Source organism: Mustelus asterias, chromosome 17 (assembly GCF_964213995.1).
Source record: "Mustelus asterias chromosome 17, sMusAst1.hap1.1, whole genome shotgun sequence".
NCBI classification, from domain to species: domain Eukaryota; kingdom Metazoa; phylum Chordata; class Chondrichthyes; order Carcharhiniformes; family Triakidae; genus Mustelus; species Mustelus asterias.
Genome location: NC_135817.1, coordinates 91,825,770 through 91,838,593, shown reverse-complemented (window position 1 = coordinate 91,838,593; position 12,824 = coordinate 91,825,770). Strand labels below are relative to the sequence as shown.

The window sequence follows — 12,824 nt, the reverse complement described above, 5'->3', positions numbered from 1 at the left end:
TTCTCAAGTCCCGGCAACATCCTTGTGAACCTTCTCTGCACTCTTTCAACCTTATTTACATCCTTCCTGTAACTAGGTGACCAAAACTGTACACAATACTCTAAATTCGGCCTCACCAATGCCTTATATAACCTTACCATAACACTCCAACTTTTATACTCGATACTCCGATTTATAAAGGCCAATGTACCAAAGGCACTCTTTACGACCCTATCCACCTGTGACGTCACTTTTAGGGAATTCTGTACCTGTATTCCCAGATCCCTCCGTTCAACTGCACTCTTCAGAGTCCTACCATTTACCCTGTACGTTCTACTTTGGTTTGTCCGTCCAAAGTGCAATATCTCACACTTGTCTGCGTTAAATTCCATTTGCCATTTTTCAGCCCATTTTTCTAGTTGGTCCAAATCCCTCTGCAAGCTTTGAAAACCTTCCTCACAGTCCACTACACCTCCAATCTTTGTATCATCAGCAAATTTGCTGATCCAATTTACCACATTATCATCCAGATCATTGATATAGATGACAAACAACAATGGACCCAACACCGATCCCTGCGGCACACCACTAGTCACAGGCCTCCACTCAGAGAAGCAATCCTCCACAACCACTCTCTGGCTTCTTCCGTTGAGCCAGTGTCTAATCCAATTTACTACCTCCCCATGTATACCCAGCGACTGAACCTTCCTAACTCACCTCCCATGAGGGATCTTGTCATATTAGTTTAAAGCCCGTCCAGGCACTCGAGCAATTACACCCCTCCTCCCCACAAGGACATCAGTCCTGATCCTGCCCAGGTGTAACCCGTCCAGTTTGTACAGGTCCCACCTCTCCCAGAAGCAGTCCCAATGCCCCAGGAATCTGAAACCCTCGCCCGCCACCATCTCCGCAGCCACATATTCATCCTATGTATCCTGCTGTTTCTACTCTGACTAGCACGTGACACACGTAGCAATCTTGAGATCACTACCTGTGATGTCCCACTTTGCAGCTTTCTTCCTCGTTCCCTATATTCTGCTTTAAGGACCTCATCCCTTTTATTACCTGTGTCGTTCGTACCAGCGTGTACTACGACCATTAACTGTTTGCCCTCTCCCTTTATGATATCCTGCAGCCGCTCCGAGACTCCTTGACCCCAGCACCAAGGAGGTAACATATCATCCTGGAGTCTTGTTTGCGGCCACAGAAACGCCTGTCTCCCCTTACAGTTGAATCCTCTATAACTATTGCACTGACACACTTTTTACCCCTCCCCTCTACAGCAGAACCAACCGTGGTGCAACGAGTTTGGCTGCTGCTGCTTTCCCTAGAGAGGTCATTCCCCTCAACAGAATCCAAAGCCGTATATCTGTTTTTCAGCTGCAACGACCCCTATCTGTCAGCCTGCAGTTTTCTGGCCAGCTCAATCACGGCCCTTCCATCCCACACCCATGGCCTGGTGGCAGCCCGATCACGGCCCTTACAAGCATTCCCAGCCCTTACCCCCCTTCCCCTCCCCCCCGGGTCCAGGAGCACCCCGATCTCCAATCCCCCTCCCAGCAGTGACAATCCCCCCCACCCTGACAGATCCCCCCCCCCCCCACCCCCACGGGAGGAAGACACCCGCCAGGCGGCAGACCCACACCCCAGCCTGCCCTGATCGCTGGCCTCCCTCCAGCCCTGATCAATCCCAATGTAGAGTGGCAGTGGGACCCCCGAACCCCACCGATCACCCCTAAGCCCTGCCCCCTAGTCCCCGCCCCCTTAGCACTGCCTCATGCCCGGTGGGCAGTGCAAAGGTGCACCCTGGGCATGAGCACTTTGCCCCTTGGGCAGTGCTGGGGGCACAGGCTGACACTGCCTGAGGGACACCACCCCCCTGCCACCAAACCCCCTGGGGGGCCCCAATTGCCCCCTCTTCACTCCAGTGGGGTCTCCTGCTCGTTCCCCGAAAGTGGGGAGCCAGTGTGAACCTCACCGAGTGAAATTGTATTGGCGGGGTGGGAGATGCTATCAGGCCTGGAGAATTTAATCCCAGGCCCGATAATCACATTCAAATTACATTAAAAATAGATTTAAATCACTTGCCTACTGTTCCCACTGGTTTCCAGCGTGGTCCCGACCGCACCGGATATCCATCGCTGGGATATGCGCGTGCGTCAGGAATCTCCCGACCCGACACGCCAAAAAATTAGTGGGTTGGAATGGGAGGATCGTGGCCGTAGTGTTTCAGGCTTAACCACTTCTTGACACCAGATCTTCTGCATCCCACTTCTCACTGTGTACTAAAGATCAAAGAACAAAGAAATTTATAGCACAGGAACAGGCCCTTCGGCCCTCCAAGCTTACACCGACCATGCTGTCCGACTGAACTAAAACCTTCTACCCTTCTGGGGACCTTATCCCTCCGTTCTCATCCTATTCATGTATTTGTCCAGATGCCCCTTAAAGGTCACTATTGCATCCGCTTCCACGACCTCCCCCGGCAGCGAGTTCCAGGCACCCACCACCCTCTGTGTAAAAGATCTGCCTCGTACATCTCCTTTAAACCTTGCCCCTCGCACCTTAAATCTATGCCCCCTAGTAATTGACTCTTCCACCCTGGGAAAAAGCTTCTGACTATCCACTCTATCCATGCCCGTCATAATCTTGTAGACTTCTATCAGGTCACCCCTCAACCTCCATCGTTCCAGTGAGAACAAACCAAGCTTCTCCAACCTCTCCTCATAACTAATGCCCGCCATACCAGGCAACATGCTGGTAAATCCTTTCTGTACCCTCTCCAAAGCCTCCATATCCTGGCCTGGCAGAAACTGATAGCCAAGTTCCGCACGCATGAGGACGGCCTCAACCGGGATCTTGGGTTCATGTCACACTATGTGTAACCCCCACCATGTGGCCTGGGCTTGCAAAATCCTACTAACTGTCCTGGCTTGAGACAATTCACATCTCTTTAACATATCATTAACCCTCTCTCCACTCACATTGTCTGTACCTGTAAAGACTCGATTCGCCGTAAAGACTCGCATTCCAACCATTTTCTTGCGATTGTGTCTCTGTCTATATATGGTATGTTTGTGAACCTACCTCTCCACTCACCTGATGAAGAGGCAGCGCTCCGAAAGCTCGTGATACCAAATAAACCTGTTGGACTTTAACCTGGTGTTGTGAGACTTCTTACTGTGCCCACCCCAGTCCAACGCCGGCATCTCCACATTCAAATCAGAAAGTTCTGGAATGAAATTCCATTTCAGAAATTTCAGCACAGAAATCTAAGATGGCACTACTACTGCAGTGCTGAGGGAGTGCTACAGTGTCGGAGATGCCACCTTTCAAATGTGATGTTAAATCAAGGTCTTGTCTTCTCTCGAAAGTGTGAAAGATTTCAGGGAACTATTTCACAGAAAAACAGGGGTTAGTTCATCCTGGTGCCGAGCCAATATCTACCAATCAATCAACATCACAAACAAAAATCTGACATTCTCACAGTCTGGTTTGTTGGATCTTACTGTGCAGTTGTTGTGATGGGAGACTTTAATTTCCCAAACATAGATTGGGATATCCCTAGGGTAAGGGGATTGGATGGGGAGGAGTTTGTCAGGTGTGTTCAGGAGAGTTTCCTGACACAGCATGTGGACAAGCCTACAAGAGGAGAGGCTGTACTTGATCTGATACTGACCAATGAGCCTGGACAGGTGTCAGATCACTCAGTGGGAGAGCATCTTGGGGATAGCGATCATAACTCTATCTCCTTTAGGCTTGCATTGGAAAAAGAGAGGATCAGGCAAGCTAGGAAAGCGTTTATATGGAGTAAGGGGAAATATGAAGACAGAAGGCAGCAAATTAGAGGAGTAAATTGAAAGGAGGTATTCTCGGGGAAATGTACTGAAGAGAGGTGGCAGTTTTTCAAGGAATGTCTGTCTAGGGTTTGACAGGACAACGTTCCGAGCAGACAGGGAGGAGTTGGTAGGTTAAAGGAACCGTGGTGCACGAAAGCTGTGCGGGACCTAGTCGAGAAGAAAAGGAAAACGTACAAAAGGTTCAGAGAGCTTGGCGAAGATAGGGATCTAGATGAGTATACAGCTTGTAGGAAGGGACTAACGAAGGAAATTAGGAGAGCCAGAAGGGGTCACGAGAAGGCCTTGGCAAGTAGAATTAAGGAAAACCCTAAGGCGTTCTATAAATATGTGAAGAGTAAAAGGATGAGACGTGAAGGAATAAGGCCGATAAAAGGTGAAGGTGGGAAAATCTGTACAGAACCAGTAGAAATGGCAGAGGTGCTTAATGAGTATTTTGCCTCGGTTTTCACAGAGGAGAAGGACCTGGGTGGATGTACTGTGGGCTTGCAGTGGACTGAAAAGATTGAGTATGTGGACTTTAACAAAGAGGTTGTGCTGGAATCCTTGAATGGCATCAAGATAGATAAGTCGCCGGGTCCGGATGGGATGTACCCCAGGTTACTGTGGGAGGCGAGGGAAGAGATTGCAGAGCCTCTGGCGATGATCTTTGCGTCGTCGATGGAGACGGGAGAGGTGCCGGAGGATTGGAGGATTGCGGATGTGGTTCCTATTTTCAAGAAGGGGAATAGGGATAGCCCAGGAAATTACCGACCGGTGAGTCTAACCTCAGTGGTTGGTAAGCTGATGGAGAAGATCCTGAGGGACAAGATTTATGAGCATTTAGAGAGGTTTAGTATAGAACATAGAACATAGAACATAGAAAGCCACAGCACAAACAGGCCCTTCGGCCCACAAGTTGCGCTGATCATATCCCTACCTCTAGGCCTATCTATAGCCCTCAATCCCATTAAATCCCATGTACTCATCCAGAAGTCTCTTAAAAGACCCCAACGAGTTTGCCTCCACCACCACCGACGTCAGCCGATTCCACTCACCCACCACCCTCTGAGTGAAAAACTTACCCCTGACATCTCCTCTGTACCTACCCCCCAGCACCTTAAACCTGTGTCCCCTCGTAGCAACCATTTCAGCCCTTGGAAATAGCCTCTGAGAGTCTACCCTATCCAGACCTCTCAACATCTTGTAAACCTCTATCAGGCCACCTCTCATCCTTCGTCTCTCCAGGGAGAAGAGACCAAGCTCCCTCAACCTATCCTCATAAGGCATGCCCCCCAATCCAGGCAACATCCTTGTAAATCTCCTCTGCACCCTTTCAATGGCTTCAACATCTTTCCTGTAATGAGGTGACCAGAACTGCGCGCAGTACTCCAAGTGGGGTCTAACCAGGGTCCTATAAAGCTGCAGCATTATCTCCCGACTCCTAAACTCAATCCCTCGATTAATGAAGGCTAGTACGCCGTACGCCTTCTTGACCGCATCCTCCACCTGCGAGGCCGATTTAAGAGTCCTATGGACCCGGACCCCAAGGTCCTTCTGATCCTCTACACTGCTAAGAATGGTACCCTTCATATTATACTGCTGCTTCATCCCATTGGATCTGCCAAAATGGATCACTACACACTTATCCGGGTTGAAGTCCATCTGCCACTTCTCCGCCCAGTCTTGCATTCTATCTATGTCTCGCTGCAACTTCTGACATCCCTCCAAACTATCCACAACACCACCTACCTTGGTGTCATCAGCAAACTTACCAACCCATCCCTCCACTTCCTCATCCAGGTCATTTATGAAAATGACAAACAGCAAGGGTCCCAGAACAGATCCCTGGGGCACTCCACTGGTCACTGACCTCCATGCAGAGAAAGACCCCTCCACAGCCACTCTCTGCCTTCTGCAGGCAAGCCAGTTCTGGATCCACAAGGCAACAGCCCCTTGGATCCCATGCCCTCTCACTTTCTCAAGAAGTCTTGCATGGGGGACCTTATCGAACGCCTTGCTGAAGTCCATATAGACCACATCCACCACTCTTCCTTCGTCAATGTGTTTGGTCACATTTTCAAAGAACTCAACCAGGCTCGTAAGGCACGACCTGCCCTTGACAAAGCCGTGCTGACTACTTTTGATCATACTAAACTTCTCTAGATGATCATAAATCCTGTCTCTCAGGATCCTCTCCATCAACTTACCAACCACTGAGGTTAGACTCACCGGTCGGTAATTTCCCGGGCTGTCCCTGTTCCCTTTCTTGAATATAGGGACCACATCTGCAATCCTCCAATCCTCCGGAACCTCTCCCGTCTCCATCGACGATGCAAAGATCATCGCCAAAGGCTCCGCAATCTCCTCCCTCGCCTCCCACAGTAACCTGGGGTACATCCCATCCGGTCCCGGCGACTTACCAACCTTGATGCCATTCAATAGTTCCAACACATCCTCTTTCTTTATGTCCACATGCTCGATCCTTTCTGTCCACCGCAAACCAGCAGTACAACCACCCAGATCCCTTTCCACCGTGAATACTCACGAATACTCAGCATGGCTTTGTCAAAGGCAGATCGTGCCTTACGAACCTGGTGGAGTTCTTCGAAAATGTGACTAAACACATTGACGAAGGGAAAGCGGTAGATGTGGTTGATATGGATTTTAGCAAGGCGTTCGATAAGGTCCCCCATGCAAGTCTTCGAGAAAAAGTGAGAGGGCATGGGATCCAAGGGGCTGCTGCCCTGTGGATCCAGAACTGGCTTGCCCAAAGGAGGCAGAGAGTGTGTATGGATGGGTCTTTTTCTAATTGGAGGTCGGTCACCAGTGGTGTGCCCCAGGGATCTGTTCTGGGACCCTTGCTGTTTGTCATTTTCATAAATGACCTGGATGAGGAAGTGGAGGGATGGGTTGGTAAGTTTGCCGATGACACGAAGGTTGGTGGGGTTGTGGATAGTCTGGAGGGATGTCAGAAGTTACAGAGGGACATAGATAGGATGCAAGACTGGGCGGAGAAGTGGCAGATGGACTTCAACCCAGGTAAATGCGTAGTGAACCATTTTGGTAGGTCAAATGGGATGAAGGAGTACAATATAAAGGGAAAGACTCTTAGTACCGCAGAGGATCAGAAGGACCTTGGGGTCCGGGTCCATAGGACTCTACAATCAGCCCCGCAGGTGGAGGAGGTGGTTAAGAAGGCGTATGGTGTGCTCGCCTTTATCAATCGAGTGATTGAGTTTAGGAGTCCGGGGATAATGATGCAGCTGTATAAGACCCTCGTCAGACCCCACTTGGAGTACTGTGCTCAGTTCTGGTCACCTCATTACAGGAAGGATGTGGAAAAGATTGAAAGGGTGCAGAGGAGATTTACAAGGACGTTGCCTGGATTGAGTGGCATGCCTTATGAGGATAGGCTGAGGGAGCTCGGTCTTTTCTCCTTGGAGAGACGTAGGATGAGAGGAGACCTAATAGAGGTATATAAGATGTTGAGAGGCATAGATCGGGTGGACTCTCAGAGGCTTTTTCCCAGGGTGGAAATGGCTGCTACGAGAGGACACAGGTTTAAGGTGCTGGGGGGTAGGTACAGGGGAAATGTTAGGGGTAAGTTTTTCACACAGAGGGTGGTGGGCGAGTGGAATCGGCTGCCGTCAGTAGTGGTGGAGGCAAACTCAATAGGGTCCTTTAAGAGACTCCTGGATGAGTACATGGGACTTAATAGGATGGAGGGTTATAGAAATCATAGAAACCCTACAGTACAGAAAGAAGCCATTCGGCCCATCGAGTCTGCACCGACCACAATCCCATCCAGGCCCTACCCCCATATCCCTACATATTTTACCCGCTAATCCCTCTAATCTACTCATCCCAGGACACTAAGGGGCAATTTTAGCATGGCCAATCATCCTAACCCGCACATCTTTGGACTGTGGGAGGAAACCGGAGCACCCGGAGGAAACCCACGCAGACACGAGGAGAATGTGCAAACTCCACACAGACAGTGACCCAAGCCGGGAATCGAACCCAGGTCCCTGGAGCTGTGAAGCAGCAGTACTAACCACTGTGCTATAGGCCTAAAAGGTAGGGATATGTTCAGCTCAACTTGTGGGGCCGAAGGGCCTGTTTTGTGCTGTAGTTTTCTATGTTTCTATGTTTCTATAAATTGGCTACTGTGTTTCCTACATTGCATTAGTGACAGCATTCCAAAAGTAATTCATGGCTGGTGAAGATGAGGTGTTCTGAGGTTCTGAAAGGCACTATATAAATGCAAGTCTTTATTTATTTTCCCAAGCTTTTAGTGATCTCTGTGCTTCATTCCATAACCCTCTCTGCTTCTCCGCAGTTTGTAGCTTCTCACCATTTGAAAAAACACTCTGGTCTATCAATGCTCTTTGTAACTTTCTACTCTGATCTCCATTATTTGTTGTAACTTATGTTGTCAGAAATTAGATATCGGACTCTCATTCTTCTTTTGTCTTCATTACTTATAAATATGGTGAAAAGCTGAGGCATGGATGCAGATCCCTCTGAGACATCAGTAGTCCTTACTGAAAGTGGAACGGTCACTCGGAAGGGTAATGGAAAAAAGGTCAGGCCCCCAGGCCTCTACATTCTGTGAACATGAGGATTTATGACCCACTTCTGCTATTGCACATTCTCTGTCATTGCAATTGGAATGCTGGAATTTACAGAGGCCATTGGGTTCCTCAGCCCCCTTTTAAGGGAAACTCATTGATTGTGATTGTCCAGTTTGATCCACTTGAAGTTTCACCTCACATAAATTGATGAAGGATATTTTTTTCAACAGGATATTTGCTCACCGGAACGACCCCACTTTAGCTGATCTCATCCCACAAGAATATGTTCTATATCTGTGTCCATCAGGTCCACTCTGGGACAAGCTAATGACATTCTGGACCAAAAGTCAACAACAATGTGGTCGGAATAAAGCACACGAAACCTTCCCGCACGTTACTCTCTGCCATTTCTTTACAGTAAGACAGTTTCCTATGTGGAATATTAGCAAAGCTCTTCAATATTATTAATGTGATTTAAACAGTTGTTTCCTTTATAGAAGCCTTAACATAGAGTGACATTTGTTTTCTAATGAGAGATGGGCTAGTTGAGCTGAATGGCTACCTCTGCGACTTACCATGCTGTGTTACAGTGAAGTGTGTATTGCGTGAGTACAGTTAAACTCACCCAGAGAGATTTTCCTGGGAAATTGGCAAATGCCTATGACGGGCACAAATAACCGGGGCTGAGTCCGCCAATGGCAGTGGTAGGTTTTTGCCCTATATTGCATGGCATTTAGGCAAACAAGTTTGAGCCCAGGGAATTCATGTTGGATCGGTGTCTGGCAGCCTCTGATTCACCAGTCTCACCAGCACCTCAGCACATTAGTGATAGGACACTTTAATTAAAGGGTACCCCCTTGTTCACCAACCATTTCTCCTTAGTCAATGGCAAAGGATGGCTGCAAAGAAGGCTGCCCCTAAATCAGACCATAAAACAAAGGAGCCATTTGGCCCATCGATTGTGCTCCACCTGTTAGGGACCAGATCAGAAACTCCAAGGTATATTATGAAGTTAGCCCAGACCCCAACTTCATTTGATTATGACATTAAGGATAGGGAACAATACCTCCTCCACGATCATCCTCAACACCGGTGCCTCACAAGGCTGTGTTCTCAGCCCCCTACTATACTCCTTATACACCTATGACTGTGTGGCCAAATTCCCTTCCAACTCCATTTTCAAGTTTGCTGACGACACCACCATAGTGGGTCGGATCTCAAACAATGACGAGACAGAGTACAGAAATGAGATAGAGAATCTGGTGAACTGGTGCGACGACAATGATCTCTCCCTCAATGTCAACAAAACGATTGAGATAGTCATTGACATCAAGAAGCATAGGCATCAACATGCCCCTGTCTACATCAACGGGGATGAAGTAGAAAGGGTCGAGAGCTTCAAGGATTTAAGTGTCCAGATCACCAACAACCTGTTCTGGTCCCTCCATGTGGACGCTATTGGTAAGAAAGCCCACCAATGCCTCTATTTTCTCAGGAGGCTAACGAAATTCAGCATGTCTGCTGCAACTTTCACCAACTTCTGCAGATGCACCATAGGAAGCATTCTTTCTGGCTGTATCATAGATTGGTATGGCTCCTGTTCTGTCCAAGACAGCAGTAAACTACAAAGGGTCATGAATGAAGCCCAGTCCATCACTCAAACCAGCCTTCCATCCATTGACACTGTCTACACTTCCTGCTGCCTCAAAAAAGCAGCCAGCATAATCAAAGGCCCCTCGCGCCTTGGACATTCTCTCTTCCACCTTCTTCCGTTAAGGAAAAGATACAAAAGTCTGAGGTCATGTACCAACCGACTCAAGAACAGCTTCATCCCTGCTGCCATCAGACGTTTGAATGGACCTACCTCACATTCAGTTGATCTTTCTCTACACCCTAGTATGATTAACACTACATTCTGCACTCTCTACTTTCCCTATGTATGGTATGCTGTGTCTGTATAGCACGCAAGAAACAATACTTTTCACTGTACCTAATACATGTGACAATAATAAATCAAATCGAACATTACTGCGAGCATACATGTTTGCTTCAGGTGTACAAAGAACAAAGAAAATTACAGCACAGGAACAGGCCCTTTGGCCCTCCAAGCCTGCACTGATCATGCTGCCCGACTGAACTAAAACCCCCTACCCTTCCGGGGACCATATCCCTCTATTCCCATCCTATTCATGTATTTGTCAAGATGCCCCTTAAAAGTCACTATCGTATCAGCTTCCAATACCTTCCCCAGCACAGGTTCCAGGCACCCACCACGCTCTATGTAACAAATGTGCCAACATCTCCTTTAAACCTTGCCCCTCGCACCTTAAACCTGTGACCCCTAGTAATTGACTCTTCCATCCTGGGAAAAAGCTTCTGACTATCCACTCTGTCCATGCCTCTCATCATCTTGTAGACTTCTATCAGGTCACTTCTCAACCTCCGTCGTTCCAGTGAGAACAAACCAAGTTTCCCCAACCTCTCCTGATAGCTAATGCCCTCCATACCAGGCAACATCCTGGTAAATCTTTTCTGTACCCTCTCCAAAGCCTCCACATCCTTCTGGTAGTGTGGCGACCAGAATTGAACACTATATTCCAAGTGCGACCTAACTAAGGTTCTATAAAGCTGCAACATGACTTGCCAATTTTTAAACTCAATGCCCCAGCCGATGAAGGCAAGGATACCGTATCCCTTCTTGACTACCTTCACCACCTGCGTTGCCACTTTCAGTGACCTGTGTACCTGTACACCCAGATCCCTCTACCTAAGGTCTTAAGGGTTCTGCCATTTACTGTATATTTCCTATCCGTATTAGACCTTCCAAAATGCATTCCCTCACATTTGTCCGGATTAAACTCCATCTACCATGTCTACGCTGAAGATTCCAATTGATCTCTATCCTGCTGTATCCTCTGATGGTCCTCATCACTATCCACAAATCCACCAACCTTTGTGTTGTCCACAAACTTACTAATCAAGCCAGTTACATTTTCCTCCAAATCATTTATATATATTACAAACAGCAAAGGTCCCAGCACTGATCCCTGAGGAAAGCCACTTGTCACAGCCCTCCATTCAGAAACGCACCCTTCCACTGCTACCCTCTGCCTTCTATGAACGAGCCAGTTTTGTATCCACCTTGCCAGCTCACCTCTGATCCCATGTGACTTCATCTTCTGTACCAGTCTGCCATGAGGGACCTCATCAAAAGCCTTCCTGAAGTCCATGTAGACAACATCTACTGCCCTACCCTCATCAATCACCTTCATCACTTTCTTAAAAAACTCGATCAAGTGAGTGAGACACAAACTCTCCTTCACAAAACCATGTTGCCTCTCGCTATTACATCCATTTATTTCCAAGTGGAGTAAATCTTGTCTCGAAGAATCCTCTCCAATAATTTCCCTGCAACTGATGTAAGTCCTCTCAGGGACCTCCCAGGGACCTCTCAGGGACAAAGAAGGGGAATTATGCTTAGAACTCAAGGGAATAGGGGGAGATCCTAAATGAATACTTTGCATCGATATTCACAAAGGAGAGGGACTTGTTGACTGGGAGTGTGTCAGAGGGAGGTGTTGACCCGTTAGAGAGAATCTCAATTACAAGGGAGGAAGTGTTAGGTTTTTTAGGTAACATTAAAACTGACAAATCCCCAGGGCCTGATGGCATCTATCCTAGACTGCTCAGGGAGACAAGAGATGTAATTGTTGGGCCTCTGACGGAAATCTTTGTCTCTTCATTGGACACAGGTGAGGTCCCTGAGGTTTGGAGGATAGCGAATGTGGTACCGTTATTTAAGAAGGGTAGCAGGGATAACCCGGGTAATTATAGGCAGGTGAGTTTGACGTCCATGGTAGGGAAGTTGTTGGAGAGGATTCTTAGAGACAGGATGTACGCGCATTTAGAACGGAACAATCTCATTAGTGACAGACAGCATGGTTTTGTAAGAGGGAGGCCGTGCCTTACAAATTTGGTGGGGTTTTTTGAGGAAGTGACAAAAATGGTTGACGAAGGAAGGGCCGTGGATGTCGTCTATATGGATTTCAGGAAGGCATTTGACAAAGTCCGTCATGGCAGGTTGGTTAAGAAGGTTAAGGCTCATGGGATACAAGGAGAGGTGGCAAGATGCGTAGAAAACTGGCTTGGCCACAGGAGACAGAGGGTAACAGTCGAAGGATCTTTTTCCGGCTGGAGGTCTGTGACCAGTGGTGTTCCGCAGGGCTCTGTACTGGGACCTCTGCTATTTGTGATATATATAAATGATTTGGAAGAAGGTGTAACTGGTGTTATCAGCAAGTTTGCGGATGGCACGAAGATGGCTGGACTTGCGGATAGCGATGAACATTGTCAAAGAACAAAGAACAAAGAACAGACAACAATACAGCTCAGGAACAGGCCCTTCGGCCCTCCAAGCCCGTGCCGCTCCCTG

At 48.0% G+C, this 12,824-nt stretch overlaps 1 protein-coding gene across 1 annotated transcript in view; it reads left to right on the top strand.

Annotated features, from left to right (window-relative positions):
* Positions 1–12,824, top strand: part of LOC144506217 (ubiquitin-associated and SH3 domain-containing protein A-like) — a 218,525-nt gene that overhangs the window by 24,750 nt on the left and 180,951 nt on the right. Inside the window, exon 3 of the mRNA XM_078232078.1 lies at positions 8,623–8,809. Coding sequence (XP_078088204.1) covers positions 8,623–8,809 — 187 coding nt within the window. The remainder of the gene's footprint in view (positions 1–8,622; positions 8,810–12,824) is intronic.